Source organism: Capronia epimyces (assembly GCF_000585565.1).
Source record: "Capronia epimyces CBS 606.96 chromosome Unknown aczIQ-supercont1.7, whole genome shotgun sequence".
Classification (NCBI taxonomy): domain Eukaryota; kingdom Fungi; phylum Ascomycota; class Eurotiomycetes; order Chaetothyriales; family Herpotrichiellaceae; genus Capronia; species Capronia epimyces.
The window spans coordinates 464,864-486,094 of record NW_006912910.1 but is presented as its reverse complement, the minus strand read 5'-3'; the positions used below and the strand labels follow the sequence as shown (position 1 = coordinate 486,094).

Here is a 21,231-nt window from a genome sequence, read left to right as displayed (position 1 = left end):
GTTCCGGCGGGCTGTTCCCCTGTCTGTCTTATACATGCTGTATCAGGCAGGGCAAGGCAGGGTAACCGGCATGGGTTGGTAGTATTCGTATTAGTATTCGAACATCACATCACATCCTATCACCTTATCTGATCAAGTGAGGCGGAGTCGCTGTTATGTTGCGAGACCGGTGTTGCGAGGCCTGAGCCTTAGCCTCGCGTGCCTGCTCGCGAGTACCTAAGTAGATACTGCTGTATGCTGTATACTGTACTCGGTACTCTGTACTATATAGAACCGGCCCGGACTCAGTTATTTTCGCAACCCCTTCCGCATCCGGCTTGGCTTGGTGGGCGGGGACAGGTAGGGACCAATAGGGGGTCTAATTAAGTTTCCTGTCTGGGTCTCCGGTCTCCAGTCTCCGTCAGTGTCAGTTCAAGGCAAAGCTGGAACGACAGAGCATCGCGATACCTTACTAAGACATGGGTACATATATCTGTCTCAGTCTCGGTCTCGGTCTCGATTTGATTCTAGACGTAGACGGACTACCTGATCTCGGATCTCGGACCCAGAGGGTAGGGAGGGCAGGGCCACATTGGTTCTGTGGTTCAGCGATACATACTACATACATACATCCTACTTGGTACCTAGTCGGCAACGCCTGACGCGAAGAGGAGGAAGAAGAAGAGGAGGAGGAGGAAAAGATGAGGATGATGATACCAGTATACGGACCGTCAACACCACGCATACTTGTAGATTCATTGTACAGCAAAACACATTGCCTCCTAGTTAGACATGCAAGCCTCCAGGTGCCTCTGCCTCTGCCTCTGGCTCCGCTTCCGCCTCTGCCTCCGCTCTTGGTGTAGACTCCCCCGTGCCTGCATTCGTCTTCTCTGTCGTTGTCTCCCCCATCTCCCCATCCACCCTCCCATTCAACACCTGTGGTTGACCTCTGGATTTGAGCTTGGCCTCCTTCTTCATCTGTCGTTGGCTTTTCGGCACGCTGGGCGCGATCTTGACGTGCTTCGACCACTTGGCCCGTGCCGTTGCCTCGTCCTCCTCCGTCCACGCTCGAGGGAGGATGGCGAACACCAGGTACGAGGTGTGCGTCTTGAGTTCCGGCTCTGTTCGGTGCACGAGCTTGCCCCCGTTGAACGGCAGCTTGCCGACGTCGGGCTGCTGCTGCTGCTGCTGCCGCTGGCCGTTCGCCTGCTGGCGCTTGGACAGGGTCCTGGCGTGGAAATCTCTGGCACGGCGCTCGACTTCGCGCAACCGGACCAGAGCCTCATCCACGTCGGCGGCATAGGCATTGGCGCCGCGCATGCCATCATACGACAGGCCGGTGTACTCGCGGCGCACCTCGATGCGCTTTTGTTGCATCTCGACCATTTCAATCTCGAGCCAGTCGTGGCGCCGGAGCGAAGATACCGTCTTCTGCGCCTGTTCGATGCACGGACTGAATGTACAGAGGTGCACGGCCGAGTTGGGGTCGAGCGCCGAGGGCTTGCCATCCTGATGCTCTCGAGTCAGATGAGGCACCGCCTCCCATGGCGCGGGCAGATCCAGAAAGATTGCGTTCGCCTGCGGTGATGTCTTGCGATCACGGTTCTCTTCGTCTTCGTGGACCAGGAACCCGTCTCTGTAGACGTCGCGATGCTCCGTGTGCACGATCGTATCCAACCCGTGCTCTACCATTTCCGCCTTGACTCGCCTGTGCCGTTCGGCGTGAAACTCGAACGAGAAGACCTTGCCCACCGACTCGACTCCGGAAGTGGCCGAATACGCATTGAAGACGGCTCGAGCTGCCGCATGCGTGAAACTGCCACTACCACTCCCGGCCTCGATCAACCTGGACCCCGGCCGCGCGCGGATGCGGTGCAGGATGTAGCTGTAGTCCGGCGTGTAGACGACCTGCGTGCGATGGGGCAGACTGATCGTCCAGTTCTCCGGCGTCGGCGGTAAGATGTGGACGAAGCCTGAACTGGCCACCTCAACCTCAACCTCAGCCGCGGCCGCGGCCACCGCGTCCTCGTCCCCAGCGTGGGTGTCGGTCCGACTCCGACTTTGACTCCGACTCTGACTCTGCTCCAGCGCCTCGGCCTTGCGCTTCTTCGCCTTCGCCTTCGCATTCATCGCTTCCTTGCGCCCTCGCGACCCCGTGTCCACTTTGCTGGCCCGGATCTGACTGCCCCATGCCGCCCCGATCATGGTGGAATGCGGGAAGGAGCCGAAACGCGTGTTGGTGACCACGCCTTCCGCGTAGCCTTCATGGTCGGCGCTGGTCACCTCGGTGGAGAGGACGACTGGAAGCGACTGGTCGCGTCGGAGATGCAGTGACGCCAGGTCGTGCTCTTTGGCCACGCATCCGCGCGAGAGGAATGAGGAAACCATCACGAGATCAAGACTTGACTTTTTCCGTCCTTCCCACCCAGCGATCGGAATGGGATGGAATGCAACGCAGTTCTAGAAGTAAGTCTCGTGACTCTTTTGGTGCCTCGGCGAGCCGGCGATGAATGGTCCCGCGCAGCCGGACAGGAAACAGGAAACAGGAAATCGAACGTAGGGGAGCGCTCTTGAGGAGGGGGAGGTGGGAGATGGGAGGTGGGAGGTGGCATTAAAATGAGAGAAGACTGTGATGGATTCGGCCTCGGCCGGCGGAGGAGAGGAAATTTTGATATCACGTGATTTGCTAATAAGAGCCTGAGGGCCCAAACAACAGATACGGCTGCTACAAATGCACTAATTACCCTTGTTCGAGTGAATACAGTATGTGGATGTGGAATAAGACCTCACGTATCGTGCATGTAATAATCCTGCTATGCAACGCCCATCAGTGACATTCAATGTAGCAACGCGCTGTTACTTCTTCCTTACTGTTCCCCATCCACCGTCTACCAGTCTCGTCAGTCGTCCCACGGCTTTCGAGCACTCTCGCATACAAGCCCCGGCCTCGGAAGTGTCCCGTCCCTGAAGAAGGCCTTCAAGATCTCGAACGTGCACCCGCTTGGGTTGGCCTCTCCGGAGCAGTGGCCCGGCAGATCCTGCGTGAGCACGACACTGCCTTCATGCCGGTCCGACATCTTCAGCGCATTCCGCAACGGCGTTACAGGGTCGGCGGTGTTTCCGATGAAGAGCAACGGACTGCCTCGAGGGTCGTAGTCGGAGAGGTTCGACTGGAAGGGGCCGGTGAAGCGGTTCGCAGTCGAAGGCCGAACAGACGCCGGCCAGTGAATGCAATGTAAGATGATCTCGGCCCAGATGGCACCAACCAATGGAGACTGAGACTCCAGGAGAGAAAGGTACTCGGCGTAATCGTCCTTGGACTTGAACGTGATGTCCTCTCCGTCGCCACAGAGAATGGACACTCCAGCTTCAAGCTGCCACGGGTAACCTGTAGGCAATGGCTCTGCCGTCTCGCCCTCGCCAAAGTGGCCGGGTGGCTTGCTCTGGAGTGGCTGGAATGGCAGTGGCAGTGGCAGTGCCGGTGAGAAATGGCGAGAAGCGGCTTGTCGCCAATCTATCAGCCCTTCCAGGGCTGAGGCGGCCGTCAGGGGGACGCCATCTATGAGAGACTGGAGCAGGACGGCCAGCAGTGGCCAGAGCAAGTTAGGGAGGTACGAACATTCGTGAATGCTACTCTTCAGCTCGAAATATGTGAGAAGGTAGGCATTCCCATCGCGGATCAGCGGTATGGGATTATCCTTGAGCCCAGCGAGGAACACGTCGACCTTGTCTCGTATCTCTTCAGGTCCAAGTGCTAGAGGGTCGAAGAGAGCACATTTCGATCCGGCTTCGAAACAAAATTCGAAAAACTTGATCCATGTTTGGTTGTTGTCCTGGAGGTTGGTAGTCCATCCTGTGGCTGTATAGTCATCTGCGTCGACCACTCCGTCCAAGACCATGCGACCGACCCGCTCGGGAAACATGCTGGCGAAAGTATTCCCCAGGTACGTGCCGTAGGAGAGACCCCAATAGTTGAGAAGCGCAGGATCCTTTGGCTTCGGGCCAACGGCCATGACAGTCTGCCGATCATTCAATCGGGTTCGCCCCAAGCTCACCTCTTTCCGAAGATGCGCATCGACTTGGTCGACTATTTCGACCATGTCTCGTACAGCAAGGGCAGTACTGACAAACTGGCGGATGTTGGAGCCGTCGGGAAAGTGGCCATTGCTAGCGGATTCACACAGGCGGCCGAGGCTTTCATCGATGCCCCATTTGACGTTCAAGGCATCCCGGCTGGCCTCCAGGCTGCCCGCCCCTACACCGAACACGGACAGTGAAAGTCTTGCGGCGTCGTCCTGGAAGCAGGCCAAGCTAGGGGTCGAAAAGGCCACTCCGCGGGGATCGAACGATAGAATCTCAAAGTGCTTGTCGCTGTCCACAATCCTTTGCACGCCTCTTCCAGCCTGGAGGACTGATACTACTCCCGATCCGCTGGGGCCACCGGGGTTGATAATGATGGTGCCGCCGAACGACTCATCTGTCACATCAACCACCGCAGGCAGTCTGACCAGTGCAAGCGTCACACTGTTGGGATTGCTTTGGTTGGTCCAATCGAGAGGGACCGTGAGTTTGGAGCACTCGAAGGAGCCGTAGCATTTGTGATATTGAAGCTCGCTCGACGACCGAATCGTGTCCCAGCTGAAGTCTTCAGTCGCGGGATCGAGATCGAGATCGAGATCGATATCGGCGCCTCGGGATTCCCACCGTGGAACAAATGAGGCTGAAGTGGTACGCGACAGCCCAATGATCAAGGCCGCGAAGGACTTGCCAATGTTTGCCTTCATGCTGAAATAATGAAAGACAGTTCGATTGGCAGGGTTTCAAGGTGTGACCGGAGCTTTATTTGTGGTAGTGAAGGGATGATCACAGGCTGCAGTGCAACCTTTGCAATCGACGTCCACCTACATTCACCTTGACTTGGTCGACTCCAGCTTTAGAATAGACGGTGGAGATTCTCTGCTAGCCTGAGCCTTGGACCACTGGCACTGACTGGTACACAGTGTGGCTTGGAATGACATGTTACTAGAGTTGTTGATCTTGCTCTTTGGTTTGGAGGATGGAGGATGGAGGATTCAATGACGTTGAACCCCGTGGCAGCCTTGCGCACACGTGATAACCAGGTCCAGCCTTGCAGCACAACAGTCGCTCAATCTGCTGTAGAGCTATGTGCCTAAGACAGATATGCCAACATTCAAGCGTGATCGATGTAATGTATCACCTTGTCCAGAAATGAAATAAATATAGACCGGAGCCAAAGGTACTGGCGTGTAGGCGGGAAGAAGTATCCGTGCACAACCCTAACCCTAACCCTAACCCTAACCCTGATAAACCAGTAATAGATACCAGGAGCAAGACCCGTGTCAGAGCTAGGTACCTACCCCAGATATCAGTAGTTGGTGTAATACCCGTACGTGTATGTACCCCATTAGTACTCCGTACTCCGTGGTACTTTACTGCATTGGAGAGTCGAGCCGCGTGATAGCCGACTGCTCGAAAGGGCTGGCCACGTGATATGGTCTTTGGGCGGCGCAATTCCGTTACTACAACAGCTCGCCCCGCTGCCCCGCCGCTCAAATCTTTCCGTATCACCAACTCTCCAGTCTCCGTCTCCAGGCCATCCACACCCTTCATTTAATATCCTCTTATATATCAAACCCCCGGAATTGCCTCCAACAATCCAGCATCAGTGGTTTAGTGGTAAAGTATGTAGCCTGAACAATTCCTGGTCTCTCGAGCCTCCCCAGCTAACAGGCCTGTCTAGATCCATGCTTGCCAACAGTATTCAGTACAACAGTACAATGCAACAGTTTGCATGGGCCCCGCGTTCGATTCGCGGCTGATGCATATCCATGTTACTCTTTTTGGCCTTGGGGTCGGAAGATAGGAGCCTTTTTTTTTTGGTTCTTCGTTGCGATTGTGTGATGGGGTGGATCTGTGCGCGCGCACTGCTAGCGCAGGGTCCGTACGCCGTAGATCCCAGCCTGAAGGTCGCCTGCGAGCCAATGAGCATTGATGGATTCAAGCCAGATGGATACGGATAGTGTAGATAGTGTGGGCGGAGAGGAAAGGAACGATTTCGTTCTGCAAGTCGAATCAACTTGATTGATCTCTCTCTCTTCACACACATTCTCTCCCTCTCTCTAATCCTGTTTCTAATGTCACCGAGCCAATCTAAAAGGACCGACCACAGCGCCTCCCTGCAATTAGGCTGGGACAGCCGCGTCTATAGTTTGGCCCCAATGTTCTTCCTGGCCTCCCTGTCCTTGTCTCTCAGCAGTCTCCTCAAGATCTTGCCTGAAGGACTCTTGGGAATGACGTCGATAAACTCGATTCCCCCGGCAAGCCACTTGTAGCGGGCCTTTTCCTTCTCGACATACTTCAAGATGTTCCGCTTGACGATAGCGTCGCTTTCTTCCAGCCCAATCGAATTCGATTTCACCACATACGCCTTGGGCAGCTCGCCAGCTCGATCATCCGGCACGGAGATGACGGCGCAGTCAGCTACGGCAGGGTGATTGAGCAAGCAGGACTCGAGTTCGGCGGGGGCGACTTGGTGACCCTGGAACGGAACAGTTAGACGGTCTCGGTCCCGGAATGATCAGGGTCCCCGACTTACCTTGACTTTGATTAATTCCTTGATGCGATCCACCACCCAGATGTGCTCGTTGCCCTTGGGAGACACTCGGACCTCGACTTCGTCCCCGGTGCGCGCGAAGCGCCCTTCAGGCAGATCCACAAACGTTTCCGCCGTCGCCTTCTCGTTCTTCAGGTACCCCAGAACGACGCTCGGAGACTTGACCAGCAGTTCTCCGCGCTGTCCGTAGCCCGTGATCTCTTTTCCTTCCTCATTGATGACTTTAGTCTCGATCCCCGGTAGCAGCGAGCCAGACGAGCCGAACCAGATGTCCGTTGGACTTGAAGAACAGACGACAGTACACGTCTCGGTGAGGCCATAGCCTTGTCGGACTTTCCACTTCGGGTATTGGGACGCCAATTCCTCTGCGGTCTCCTTGCCCAACGGTGCTGCGCCGGTGAAGATGAATCGCACGCTGGACAAATCGTACTTCTTGAGAAGATCGCGGTTCTTCACCATGGAGATGATGATCGGTGGCACGATGTACAAGGTGCTCACCTTGTACTTTTGGATGGTCGTGAGATACTGCTGCAGGTCGAATTTCGGCAGCACGACAACTTGGTCGCCGCGGTAAGTTGAGCAATGGCAGATGACGATCAAACCGTAGATGTGCGACTGAGGTAGTAAGCCGAGCGCGACGTCGTGGTAGTTGGGAGAAATGGCGTCGCGGGCCACCTTGTCGAACGCCGAGATTTGCATCGTGTTTGCAATCACGTTACGGTGTGAAATCATGACGCCTTTCTACTCTCATGTCAGGAATTGCCTCTAGTTGGCAGCTCAGGGAAGGCATACCGGTAAACCAGATGTGCCACTCGAGTAACATAAGAAAGCCGTTTGCCTCGCGCCTTGACCCTTACTCCATTGGATAGGCTCGAGCTCGGGTAAAGACTCGCCATCCTTGATCAATTGTGACAACGTCTTGAACTCTTTTGGGATAGGAGGATCGTGAGGCATCTCGCAGATGTAAATGTTCTTTTTAGGGATGTTGGATTTGGCAGCCGCTGCCAGGGCGGTCTGGAGGAGTGGCATAACTGTGAACAGTACCTTTGCTCCAGAGTTGGTAAGTTGATGTCGCAACTCGTCCGCATTGTAGGCGGCGTTGGCTGGGGACGACACGCCATTCAGCCGGTGAAGCGCCCAGGACAAGGTCATAATATCAATCTGGATCTGGTCAGTCTTCCTCCCACACAACAGGTGGCGTCCGACCAACGTACCGTATTGAGCGCAAAGATACCTGCGACCTTGTCAAATTCACTGCCCCCATTAACCTTCCATCCAAATTCCTTCGCCAGACCCCGAGCCAGCTTGTCAACATTTTCCTTCTGTTGCCGCGCCGTGATGCTCCTGCCTGACAAGCCACATGTGTAGGGGTCCCATGAGTCCGAGAGGGGACGCCGGCCGTATCTCTCGTCAAGTATGAAGTCGCAGATCGGGACGGTATCCGGGACCGGTGGGAGCTTGGGCAGCCATGATGGAGGAGTGAAGACCATGGTTGTCAGGAAGGGAAGGGAGGGGAGCGAGTTGCTATGCCGCTCTTTGGATGGTTATGAGAGGAGATGATGGATCAGAACGGATTGCGATCGTACAATCCTGGGGTCTGGTATTTGAGCGTCCCGATCAACAAATCCAACAGCATGGAACAACAAGATTCATGGAGGAACCGGGATGTGTGCTCAATAGATCTACGACAAACAAGCGGCGACTGGCTGGCTGCGTTTCCAGGCATTATTCTCGCCCGGGGTCATAACCGAGGTAAGTAGACAAGAAGAGCATAGCGTACTTCGGGGATTCGGGCACGCTCCGACTTTTCGGTCAAGGAGGAGGCATCCCCTCCATCCCCAGCCTGCCCACCTGAAGCCCCCGAGGTTATTCAGCGGGCGTCGACATTCTGGAATGCGCCGTTTGGGTGATAACCGAGAATAGTTGAGGGGAGCAGGATAGAACCTCCCTGCATATTGCTCTCTCCCGAGGGCTATGTGCTCTGTGGCGCTTTCAGTATCCCGGGGGGGGGGGCCAAATCACGTGCCAAACTTCGCATCATTCACGTGATTCTACCGAGCCACAGTCGTTGACGAGACAGGATCAATTCGACAGGATCGCACTCACGGTTCTCCTGGGCGTTGAAATCGGTGTGTATGAGAATGGTATCAACGCATACCTCATGGAAGATGCCATGAGGCCGAAGAGGGCGAGGTTGATTAGATGCTCGTCCGGCCTACTGCTTCTGAGGCGCACCAAGTCGTGGTTTAATAGTACGGATACTCTGTATGGTATTCGTGAATACATATCCATACCTTATTCTGTACGGAGAATCCAGACTTCCATACGGAGCACTCCGTCCTTCTTCGCCACATGAGTCTACAGCCACTCTACGGATGATGGTTTGTTCCTTGATGCGCGACAACGAGGACCAAGGAAGATTGAGATATCCGCAATGAACAGCGAGAGGCCGAGTGGCGCCCGACACCAATGGCACGTGACTGATGACGCAAATGAATGGCCGCATCACCCACGCACCCAGCATCAACACAACCGAGATTTTCGAAGTATCCGTAGATTGAATACCTATGCACTATCGACAACAATCCCACCCTTGTGCCAGGCAACAGGCGTCCCGGGATGACTTTCAGCGTCCTCTGCGTCGGGGAATGAGGTAATTAATCTATCTATGATTCGTATGATTCATCACCAGAATACTTCAAACCACCGGCATCCCGTCTCATAGCAATACGCACAAAAGTAGGGCACGATACTCTCGTAGCGCTCATGCCATGCCATGCCCGCATCCCTGTTGCTGTCTCTTTATTCTAAAAGTGCTGTTTACACATACCCATGCCGATCCGTCTGTTGGCTGAAAGTGAGTTCCGCGCCTTGCCGGATGCATGGTGGGTTTATCATCGGCTCCCCGGGTCAAGTTGACAGCCCGCCGTGGCCACTGAGAATGCCCTAATCTACCCAAATTAAAATCAATCATCCATCGACCAGTTCTCTGATGACAGTGACATGGTAGGGAAAACAATCCAGAGGTTACTTCACTGGTCGATAGACAGCTCTAGACTTGGTCGGTATACCCTCCTTCATGCATGCGGTCAGAAGCGCAGCTTATCCGCATGGGTTGTGAAACCCTATCCGTGCAGCATCTCAGCCCACCAGACGACAGGTGAAGCGGTCATGCTGAAGGATACCTTTGGCATTATTGGCTAGCCAAAGACGCCATGACAAGAGCGTTCCCAGCCGACATGCGCCGTCGGTTCTTTTCAGACGATAGATACGTCTTCGATCTTTTGATCCCCGCACTCTTGAAGACTAGATAGTACGAGTAGTAATGCCAACAACGATTTGTTATCTTTGAGGTGAGAGACCTAGCCAATTACCAGCCCCGTCGCATTTTTAGACAGCAAATAAGCGAACCACTAAGGACATGGGTATGTGAGACGCTGATAATCCCAATGGAGAAACGTCGCCGAGCAGCATGTATTCTGTACTCCGTACTCCGTACTGTGCTTCGCAAATTCGAGAAGGCATCTCTGACAAGAAGTGTCGAGACTGGGTGGTAGACATGACAAATTCGTCGAGTTGAGTTTGATAGTGACTCAAATGGCATCTAAGCTATGAATGTCTATGCTGGCGGTGAGCATCGTAGTAAAGGAGGTATTGGGGCGATGTCTTGCGAGATTCAGGGAGGCTTGCAGGCACAGGGAGCGAGATTGGTCTGCAAGCCATGCAGCTGCGTTTCTTGAAGCGGCTCCAACCAGGGTTTGCCATCACGCTTGCAGCACAGCAACGCGCCACAACGACGCATGATGCATGCCGTAGCTGCAGGGTGCAGCATAGGAGGTCGCATCAAACGAGCAGACCGCCAACCGGCGATACCGTTGTTGAGGGAAGGCACACAACACCTCCGCTTCTTTCATTGTTTGGCGGGCTGTGGCTGGTGGCTGGTGGCCATCAACTTGTCCCTATACTCCGTACCATACAAAGAGAGCAACGTACAATTCAGTGGACCATCTTCTTCCTGTTATTCGAAAACCGTACGATACTCTAGGGTTCTAGTATGTAGCGAAGGGTCATGAAAGGGTGAGGAGATCGACGAAGGGGATCGGCGAGCCTTGCAGCAGAAGAGAACATGTAGGGTCGGGGTCATTATTGTTTGCTCGAAAGGTATTGTCTTGGATTCGACTTCGCGGCATGTGCTATACACATGGGGCGCCATCTGATCGTCAACCGGCAAAATGCCGCCGTAGCATTGAATCGGTTGGCCCTGTAGCTGTGAATACCTCATGATCCCTCGACTCACCCACTGCATATTGAGATTGGGTTGTTCCACTTGCACCCAGGAGGAAAAGGATAAAGAGATCCATGTAGAATGTAAACAGATCAGACCATGAACAATGTGTGTACTCTGTATGTTGCTAAGGCTGCCTTACCTAATAGCAGCTGTGGTACATCGGGACCGTAATATGTACTCCGTACTGTACTGTGCAAACCTTGTTTTGGTGCAAAGACAATCCAGCGGGCAGATCGACAAGGAACTTGATTAAGTGGCGAGATGGAGTAGAAACGCCACCATTCACGATGTCCGGAAGCTTGACTATCCTCTCGAAGAGAAAGCTAGGTTTGAGAGTGGAGGCTGTGATACGGGAGCTGAGTGTGGCATGTAACACCTTCGGTGGCAGTACCCTCAGATGATCTGGGACGGTTTCCGAGCTGCCTTTTGGGTGAGTGCGGAGTTTCTTTTGGTAGGGTGAGTAGGTAGTCACACTACCTATTAGGCATCTGGGTCTGAGGCTACCTACCGCCTGCGACATCGCCATAAGACACCTGTTGGTACCTAACAAGCACCTGTTAGGTCTGCTGTGTAGGTACCTAAGGCATATTTGCACAGATAGGCATCTATGCATAAAAGCCATCACCTTAGGTACCAGTATTAGGTGGCCGACCTTAACACATCAAGCATGGCGTACGCAGGCAGGCCAGGCCGTGTGGACCTCGTCACACATATGACAATCTCCGCCCGCTCTTCCGTCATCATCCAAGCTCGCTTGTCTCCTCCCTGGTTCCTGGCTCCCGGGGTGCTCTGACCATTCAGCTGCCCACTGCTCACACATGCTCCCTAGGTGCTCCCTATTCTTCCGCTAGCCTCTTCGCTCCCCCGGCGTCTGGGACTTGATTTCTTGACTTCTCGACATAAAATAGTGGCCAAAGCCTAACAAGCCCCCCAGCGTCCTTACCAGACCCTTGTTACCGGAGTCCACTTCACCATCCACCCTGATCCACCACCCTCGCACTCTCATTGTCACTTGCTGGGCTTGCGCGCTCTTGGTTTCTCCAGCTGCCACTACCACTGTCTGCCATTTGTCCTTCCCGGGCCTTTCAACCCTGTCCGCCTGTCGAGCTGTCTGGCGCTGTCGCTTCTTCACAAACTGTATCTTTCTCTTCCTCGCCCTCCTCCGCTCTGCAGCTCCCAAGACTGCGTTCATCGGTTAACATCGCAGTCCCTTTTTTTCCTGTTAATATCTGCAGTCTGTACGCATAAACCTCCTATAGCCCGATAGGCACCCGTCCACCTTACCGGCCGCACCTTTAATTTCGACGCCCGAAGCCCTCACTCACCCTCGAATCGTCCTGTCCTGCCGTGCCCTGTTCCTCCAGCATCGAACAGGGACGACTTGACTATTCTGTCGTTTGTGCATCTCTGCTACCCGGAATCTGCTTGGTTCAAAAAGCTCTGTCTGCACCATCCGCCTCTTCACTGAGTTGGTCTGGTGTCACAAACTACATCTTGCAGTTACCTTCTGTCGTTTACGTCTCCCGCACCGCTTCAATGCAATAGTCACCGCTCGACCAAGCTCATGCTCACCATCCTCTGGCACCATTACAGAACGACCTGAGCAGCATAGAAGACTACAGATGCAGAAATAGTGAGAAAATTCGATATTGGCCGCTGGCGGATCACACCGTCTCAAAATGCTCACGACCGTTGGGAATCACCCGCACCGGCCCAGCTTCCTGCCTTGGGTCGTCATCATTCTGCTATTGAGTACACGGTCTCGTGGGCTAGACATATCCTATTGCTCGCCCCAGAATAATGCAGGCTCCTATCCGGAATGTGAGTTTTCAGGAGTTGCATGCTGTTCAATCATTGACGCAGTCGACTAGATTACAACCTGTACCAGTCCAATGGAGCGTGCCAGGTCCACTGTCAGGGCTCCTACGCATTTGCCATTCTCCAGGGATACGACTGCTGGTGTTCCAACTACGTGCCCACGGAGCAGGAAAGCACTTCCAACTGTGATCAACAATGTCCCGGTTACGGTAGCGAATGGTGCGGTTCAACGGAAGCCGGTCTTTACGGGTACTACCTCTTGAGCGACGGAGTTCCCCTGGGTACGTCTGGTGGATCGGCCATCAGCACCGCAGTCAGCACCGCAACCGCGACCGCTTCCCCGTCGGTTAGTACCTCCCTGACCCAATCTGAATCCGGATCACCTTCCCCTACTCCCGATATGCGGACAACCTCTCCCTCCTCTCCCTCTTCTACGGTGGACGAGGCTAGTTCGGGGACTGGTTACTCGGATGACCCTTCTACGGCCTCTACGAGTCCCTCTGTATGCATAACCGTCTCCTTTTGTCTGCCCCTTGTTCCTTGACGGGTGCTCATTCCTCCTTCCCTATCTTGTATATTGGGATCTGTCCAATCTACTCTGCTCACACTGATAACAGACGCATTCCGTCACCTCCTCTACCACCTCTACGTCTTCCGACTCATCAACCACTCCTCCCAGCTCCAGCCCAACGCCGACGCCGACAGCAGTATACACGAGCGTCACCACGATCACCGGCGAAGTCCGCACCGTGGTCATTACTCCTTCCCCTTCAGTCGATGCCACTCTGGGACAGTCTGCCACCGGTGGTGGAGGCGGCGTTAGTACCGGCAAGGTGGTAGGGATTGTTTTGGGTGTTGCTCTGGGTCTTGGTGCCCTGATAGGAATCGGAGCATGGCTCTGGTTCCGAAGGCGACATAGGAAACTGCAAATGCAGGGAGGACCAGACACAACTTTCATTCCTCGGACAGGAGTGAATTCCTCCTCGAACAATATCCCATCACGACAAGTCAGTCAGCTGTCATCCTCCGGGCTCCTTGGAAACAAGACTCCTCGCCTCAACACGTCGGGGATGTCTTTAGGGAATGATCCCCGAAGCGCAGATACGGCATCTACCGGCGTTGATCGGCGAAGTCTGGCGACAGATCAAAGATTAAATCCGTACGCGCTCTATATCCACGACGAGAGTCGCCTTAGCAATGTGTCTCTTCAGGACAATCAGGATTACTCCAGGCAATTACGGGTGAGTGGTGCTTCTTGTCTTGCCAGGTAAACGCTGACTGGTAAATAGGTGGCCAATCCAGATCCTTGAGCGCCTCTCCCGCATTAATTACCCTTTAAAATCGCACTGCTAATCTCTACTCGAGCACGATACATCGCACGCATCGCCACGTTCACTGCTGTCCATGCCTATGCAGAGCGCTCATCCCCCCGGATAGTGCCATCACTCGTTTATGCAGCCAGTCTCAGAACAGACCTTGGCATGACCCTTTCGCAAATCTGACGCAATGATCTTTACGATGAGACGTCCCTTCTTTCCCAAACCTGCAACAGTTCACACCGGCGTATTCTAGTTTGGCATTGGAGGAGCTTCAGCCGGGAAATTGTACATTTAGCACACCATAACAGAGGCGCAGGGCCACCGGTCTGTGGTGGTGAGGATTGTCTTTGTTATGAACAAGGCGTTCGGGTATATGTGGGAAAAGGAGGCAAATATATTGGACGTCGATAGTCATCGACGTGGCATCATACGTTGGTGTTTGTGGGGCCAAAGTGTCCGGCACGGCGATGGGAGGCAACGAGATAATGAAATAGCCAAGTCGAGCTGTACAGGACTTGGTACGGCGTCATCTTCATCTGTCCGGGCGGCTTCGGATCGAGGACACGAACTCTATAGACGAAGACAAAAGCTGTACTCGGGACGGAGTACTCTGTCCTGTTTCCACTTTTTACGACCAAAGCAGCTGCAGCTGTACATTTCCGATGACAACGACGGTACCTGATCGGCGATGTGCCCGAGGCAGATTCTGTTCTTCTCCACAACAGACAAGGCTGTGATGGCGATGAGGGCTGGAAGGCATTTTGGGCACCGATGCCATCGATTCTGCGAACGCTGAAGGATGCCCTAAGCCTGTCAGTACTCAGTACTAAACTCCTCAGCGCGGTTAGGTGCGGATTGGCTTGTCGGGTGCCCGGGAGCGCCCGTCTAAGGCACCGGTGAAGATTTCAACTAGGCGCAAGGACGTCAGCACCGAGGGTTACATACCTACATGTATGTATGTATAATAGTAATAGGAGGGGTAAGGGTGTAGGGGCCTTAGGCTTGGGCTTAAGCCTAGGGCCTTAGTAAGGGCCGGGGGAACCAGCTGGTGCCAGGAGTAACACCACCCGTGATTGGACTGCGCTGCCGGATCACAGTACGGATACACAGAAACAGATATCCTCCGCACTCCTGTCCTGTGTTCTGTGTTCAAGCTGGAAAGAATCTTCTGGTGGAAACCACTGCATTTGTGATCGTCTTGCTGGCGGCTGGCCACCACTGCAAGTTGTTCGGGTTAGCGCACTCAGCTCTGCCTTGGTGAGATGCTGGCTGGAGGCACGGCCGGGGAGTCATTGGGCTGCAGTGCAGCAATCGACGTCACTTGCTGATTTCGTCTCGGGCCTTTCCTTGCTCCCTGGGCTGTTTTCCAGCTCCCGCCACAGTCCACAGTCCACTATTACTCGTATTATACTGCACGGAGACCACAACAGCAGCCTGCACATGTGTCGAGTGTCGTCCCACATTGCTCCTTGCACCTTGCTCCTTGCTCCTTGCTCCTTGTGCCTTGTGTGTGCGTGCTCAGCTCAGCTCGCTGGTCGTAATATCTAACAACCCCCCTCACCCTCATTGTCGACCCTTCTCACTTCCTCTCTTTTCACACCATCACGCAAAACTCTCCGCTTCATCTTCGCTTGCAGTGCCGAGATTTCCCTTCCAGTACGAGCTCAGACCACTCTCGCGTCCACTCCCGCCGCACCCGTCGCCCAAAAGCGGCCCGCGCGCTGGCTCGTGCCAACACACTACAAACTCGGCGAGTCCCAGCTCCCGCCTCCTAGCCTGACTGCACAAGCCAGCTACGCCTGCCATGGCCGGACGTCGTTATGCTGACGATGTCTCTATCGACCGGTATGACGAACGAAGAGACTATACCTCAAGAAATGGCCGTCGGGTTTACGAAGACCGCTTCGTGGATGAAGAGGTAGACTATCGTCGTGGCACTCCCGTCCGCGAGCGGGAAAGAGAGAGGGATATAACTGTTCGAGATGATGTCCGGGAACGGCCAAGATCCGGTCTGGATTGGTTGCAGGACGGTTATGGCCGGACTTCTGCTGGTGCGGTAGTTTTGGCCAAGAGAGAACGAGAAGACTTCGAATTCGTTCCTCGACTTCGTCGACGGTCTCCTTCGCCCGAGCCAGAAAGAAAGATTGAAAAGGAGGAAATCATTGTCAGGAAGAGGGACGAGTCGACATCCAGACCACCGCCACGGATCAGGGAAAGGGACCGAGCATTTGACCGGGAAGAGGTCATCATCCGCCGAGACGAGAGAGATGGTGATCGGAGGCTACCGCCTCCCACTCGTGATCGGGAGCGCGATGAAATCATCTTCCGAAGAGACGAAAGAGAACGACTTCCGCCGGCGCGTGAACAGAATACTTCAAGGGAAGAAATAGTCATTCGGCGGGGGGATGAAGGTGGTCGAGTTCGGTACGATGCAGACTACGACAGAGATGATGTTGTTTCTCGAAGAGGTGATTACGCCAGATCCGTGCGAGGCGATGTTGAAAGGGACGAGGTCATCATCCGCCGGGAGGAGCAGAATCTGTCTCCTCGTGGATACGACGATTACCCCCTATCCCGACCCAAGTCGCATGAACGAGCGAGATCCCGCGCTCGACGGTCGAGCAGTGCTTCTAACCAAGAGATCATTATTCGTCAAGAGGAACGTGAGGGCCGTGGGGGCACTCGTGACCGACAAGAGATCATTATTCGCAAGAACTCTCGATCACGATCACCGTCCACATCGGTGACTTCTGCACCCGCCGGACCTCCGCCGCCTCAAGTCATCAATGCTCCTACCATTCATCAGGAAGTCATTACACATCATCGCCACATCGATCATGGGTTCGAAGTCGCCATTCCTTCTCGTCCTCGGGCCATCTCTCGACCACCATCTCCGCCTAGTCCTCCCCCGCCTCCCGCTCCCGCCCCCCGAGCTCGGTCAGAAGAGCGTATCCAGATCAGTCGGACCCAAACCAGGAATGGTCATACGTCAGCTGAAGACATTATCATTGACCGTAACGAAGGGCCGACTGGTTCTAGACCCGTGGCACCTTATGTCCCTCCTCCACGAGATCCTTATTATGATCCTGCTCCCCCTCGTCGTGACTACGGTTATGATCGAGATATCCAGGAAGAGGCAGAGTACTACAACAGCCGTGCCGTTGAACGGTCATACGTCGGGGAGGGATATCGCGGAGCTACCAGAGACTGGGCCATAGTCGATGTTCCCCCAGGCACACGCCGAGTACGTATGGATGGAGCAGGAGGTGGAAGCCAGGAGATTACCTGGCAAAGATACAACGGGGTACGCCGGAGCAAGTTCATGCCCGATGGAGTGCCTGATGATGCGTATCCAAGTGAGGTAGGCCGACCGGCTCCGCTACCTGCCCCAGCCCCAGCCCCATTACCTGCGTCGAATGGAGAGATCGGGCGACGTTATGGGAGAGAGCGGGATCCAACCGATGGCTTGTGGACCGAAATCACAAAGGATCTAGTTGTCAAAGAGGCTATCCAAGAGATGGGTTATGAATTCGAAGAGACGGATGATTTTTATTACATTATTGCCTATCTACGCTATGTGAGTTACCATCTTTTCGAGAGACGCTACATGATGCTGACATGCGACCAGGAAGATATCGCTCGGCTTGTTGGGCTTTCCGAGGATATTCGCAAGGAGCGAAGGAAGCGAGCCAAAGAACTCGAATGGGAGAATCGAGTTTTGCCACCACCTGTGGTGGAGGAGGTTACTCGCCCACTTCTCATCGAACCTCCACCTCGTTCTCGTCAACCATGGGATCGAGAAGAAGAGCGGTATATTGAACGCGAAATCGTTTATAAGGGGGGACGTCCCCCACCACCGGTAGCCTGGCGGCGCTAAAGCAAGGCAACAATGCGACATGCCGAGCTTCAGCAAGCCATACAGTACGCTGTACGCTGTGAAACGAATTTCCTTTGTTGGACATGAGGTCGGACATGAGATACGGCTACCTTGATGACCTTGGGTCAACGCAGCCACGAAGGACACGAAACTGCTCATCTCTTGCGAATTGACAAGCGTTTTGGATTTGTCTTGTTTGAATGCATTTCAGCAAGCCTGAGATCTGGACCTGATGTGGACAGATGCGTGTGTCTTTGATCGAGGAAAGGAAACGAAAGGAAAGAACAAGTTTGAAATTTGAAGTTTGAGATTTGGATGATGTGGACAGGGTTATCAGGGGGATAATGAGGCGATATTGTAGCCGGTTGAAGGAAGAAGGAACGATCTATAAGCGGCACGAGTATTGAACGATATCACGAATAGACGAGATTGCTTGACGCTTCAGCTTCACGCTTTACGGATTCTGTGTCGCGCATCTGCATCGCATCGGATCAAAGGTGCCTGAAGGCCCAAGTTGGCAGCATCTGCCATCTACCATCTGTCAAACACATCACCTACAATATACTACTATACTCACCATAGGTAGGTAGGTACTCGAGAATAGAAGAATCTAAGAACGCAGATGGGTGAATTAGGTAGGCTCCGGCCAGCGCAGATACCTATATATATATTTTCGTCCATATACACCTTAGGTATCTATCTATCTATGCTGGCTGTACTTTGTGTACATGGTCATTCTTCTGGATCAGGTATAGTAAGTAGTAGGTATATCTATCTATCTTTTATATTTTTTCGCCTAGAACCCATCGAGACAGGTAGATACAGGTAGGTAGGTAAGGTACCTTCCTGTACGGATACATTCTGGAGTATGTGGTATATACCTAGGTATGTAGATATGTAGGTGTTTCGCTATACTGTGCTCATTCCATTCATACCTTCTTGAGTGCTAATGCTCTTCAGCCTTCCGTACTGCTTCGGAGCAAAGACTGGTCTGGTGGTTGCCCCTTGCGCCTTCCGCCTTGCCCTTGGTTCGCTCACTTCCATAATAGCAATAGCAATAGCAATAGCAAAGCAATATCCAAGGCCGTCCGGATCACACGGTCAACTGTCCCTCTTGCGCCATGCCTCTTAGGCCGCTCGGCCCAATACATACACATGCGGATCAACAGACATCTATTTAATCCCAATGGGAACGCATGCATGATCGGATCGGATCGGATCTGTCTGATCTGCCCTTCCTATGCAACCTCTTGGAATCTTCGAAACACAAACCCCAACGCCACTTAATCGTCCGCCACTCGTCTTCCAAAACGCCATTCGTGCCTCATTCGACTCGGGCCGGTCTGGTCTGGTCTGGTCTGGTCTGGTCTGGTCCTCCATCATTTCAACGACAGAAAGATGCCGAAGAACTTCAAAATCACGTTGATCACCAAAGCCGTAGCAGCCAACACCATAAAGATCTGACCGATTTCCATCCAGTTGTTGAGTGTCATCTCTGTTTCAATATACCCACCCTTGGAAATGCCTCGGGATGAATCCGCCGCTTCGGCGTCGCCTGGAAAGTATCCGGTCTCGTACCAACGCTCCAGCAGATCATCTTTCTCCCGCCAGCGATCCAACAGCCATTTCTCGAATTCCTTGGCGTCGCTTAGTGGGATCGACGACACGGCGAACCGGCGCCAGTGCATATTGACACACTTGGGAGGCCGGCCTTGTAGGTAGGTGGATCGAATGGTGAAGTAGTCAGGAGCAAAGCCGCCTTTTCTAGGGTATGTGTTAGACCACTCTGTCCAGTGTGTTAGACCTGTTGATCACGATGCACTTACGGAGTTCCATCGTATGCAATGGTACAGTCGTACACCCAGTCTACTGTACCTTGCAACTGCTGTAGACAGAAAAAGAGACCAGTACTCCGCGGTAGAAGCAGATGCCTCAGGTGAGTCATGTCCTGCTTTTCCGCCCATTTCATACTATTCTTCTTGGTGTTGGCCGACAAGTTGGTGCCCTCGGGGAAGATCAATAACCACATTGGATCCAACCCTGCCGACCCAGACATAGGACCACTATGGTGGGTCTTCAACTTCTCCAGACGATGTTGAAGACGCGGTTTGTCCGAGGCCCATTTCCGAGCCATGAAGATGAAGCCATAAAACATCATGCCCGGGCCCAAGACCGGTACGTATTTGAGGGATTCTTTTAGGATGATGAATATGTGCCCATGCATTCTACTTGTGTATGCAATCCACCACAGATATAGCCATTCTGTGTAGACTTGGTGGTTGGCAACGTAGACAAGCCGTTCGGGGAACGTAGTTTCCAGCCTTCCTGCCGACGTCTTGTGAAATTGTCCTCGCAGCTCACTGTCCCAGCTGACACGGACCTTTGTAGAGGCGAACCATCGCGTTGCAGCGATCCCTAGGATCGCAAACGATTGCTTCGTCAAGGCCATGTATGCATAATAGTAATTTTTATCCCACCAGTAAAGAGGCGCCCCGAGAAATTGTGTGACGTTGATGCAGACTGCACCGCAGTCGAACCATGTCAGAAGAAGGAGTGCGCGGAAGACTTGACTCCATGCACCATATTTGATTTCGCCCGCTGGATGATCACTCTGAGAAGTCCCGCCATCGCCAAAAGCAGGGCTCGAGTCGGGAACGGACGAGGTTTGGGAATTGCGCTTTCGCAGAGTATCGGTCGCCATGATTTGCTTTGGAAGAAGAGAGGCTGGGAGCTATGGTACGATCTACTGCTGAACTATCGTATAGGAGTGGTAAGCATGGAGAAGAATGAGTAAAGGGCAGGCTGACGGCAGCATCAGCGCCATCGACAAGCAATCGAGGCACAATAAAGAATGGACAGGGTGCGGCGGAATAGTAGGAACGCCCAAGAATAGCTGACACTAAGGTATGCCGACGACTGGTACGATGGCCATGAAACAGCTGGAGCGAAGAGCGAAGGCGACAGCGGCTTCGAAAGAACTGCAATGGTTATAGGAATGGTCCAAGCATCAATAGATCAGTCGATCAGTCGTCACACGTCGCAGGCAGGTGCCTGGAGTTCGAGTCAGCAGTTAACAAATACGAGATCCGGGTGCCGGCCGGAGCCGGTGGAGGGGATTAGGGGACAAGCTCGCCGACTAGCTGGGTAACCGCAGGCTTAGGGGCTCTAAAGACCTAACGATGCCTAAAGTGGTGTGCCCAACCACCCAACTGTATGTAAGCCTCAGGCCTAAGGCCCCAGAAGTTAGAACTATTGTGACTAAGCGGAGCGGGCACGTGACCGATCCTCCCTGGGGTGTCATGTGACTGTTTCCGCC

General features: G+C 53.7%; 6 protein-coding genes across 6 annotated transcripts; 2 read left to right on the top strand and 4 right to left on the bottom strand.

Annotated features, from left to right (window-relative positions):
- Positions 1 to 765: 765 nt before the first annotated feature.
- A1O3_07976 (uncharacterized protein) lies at positions 766 to 2,367 on the bottom strand (the record flags this gene model as incomplete). The annotated part of the gene is made up of 1 exon (XM_007738078.1): positions 766 to 2,367. The coding sequence occupies one exon, from the start codon at positions 2,365 to 2,367 to the stop codon at positions 766 to 768; it is 1,602 nt and encodes a 533-aa protein (XP_007736268.1).
- Positions 2,368 to 2,879: 512 nt separating this feature from the next.
- Positions 2,880 to 4,763, bottom strand: A1O3_07975 (uncharacterized protein; the record flags this gene model as incomplete). Its single annotated transcript, XM_007738077.1, has 1 exon — positions 2,880 to 4,763. One exon carries the CDS (start codon positions 4,761 to 4,763, stop codon positions 2,880 to 2,882), a length of 1,884 nt encoding a protein of 627 aa, XP_007736267.1.
- A 1,439-nt stretch (positions 4,764 to 6,202) lies between these two features.
- On the bottom strand, positions 6,203 to 8,103 carry A1O3_07973 (uncharacterized protein; the record flags this gene model as incomplete). The annotated part of the gene is made up of 4 exons (XM_007738076.1): positions 6,203 to 6,538; positions 6,596 to 7,354; positions 7,406 to 7,774; positions 7,828 to 8,103. 4 exons carry the CDS (start codon positions 8,101 to 8,103, stop codon positions 6,203 to 6,205), a joined length of 1,740 nt encoding a protein of 579 aa, XP_007736266.1.
- A 4,477-nt stretch (positions 8,104 to 12,580) lies between these two features.
- A1O3_07972 (uncharacterized protein) lies at positions 12,581 to 13,990 on the top strand (the record flags this gene model as incomplete). The annotated part of the gene is made up of 3 exons (XM_007738075.1): positions 12,581 to 12,722; positions 12,773 to 13,221; positions 13,337 to 13,990. The coding sequence occupies 3 exons, from the start codon at positions 12,581 to 12,583 to the stop codon at positions 13,988 to 13,990; spliced, it is 1,245 nt and encodes a 414-aa protein (XP_007736265.1).
- Positions 13,991 to 15,842: 1,852 nt separating this feature from the next.
- Positions 15,843 to 17,915, top strand: A1O3_07971 (uncharacterized protein; the record flags this gene model as incomplete). The annotated part of the gene is made up of 2 exons (XM_007738074.1): positions 15,843 to 17,615; positions 17,667 to 17,915. 2 exons carry the CDS (start codon positions 15,843 to 15,845, stop codon positions 17,913 to 17,915), a joined length of 2,022 nt encoding a protein of 673 aa, XP_007736264.1.
- Positions 17,916 to 19,294: 1,379 nt separating this feature from the next.
- A1O3_07970 (acetyltransferase) lies at positions 19,295 to 20,616 on the bottom strand (the record flags this gene model as incomplete). Its single annotated transcript, XM_007738073.1, has 2 exons — positions 19,295 to 19,679; positions 19,742 to 20,616. The coding sequence occupies 2 exons, from the start codon at positions 20,614 to 20,616 to the stop codon at positions 19,295 to 19,297; spliced, it is 1,260 nt and encodes a 419-aa protein (XP_007736263.1).
- Positions 20,617 to 21,231: the final 615 nt, after the last annotated feature.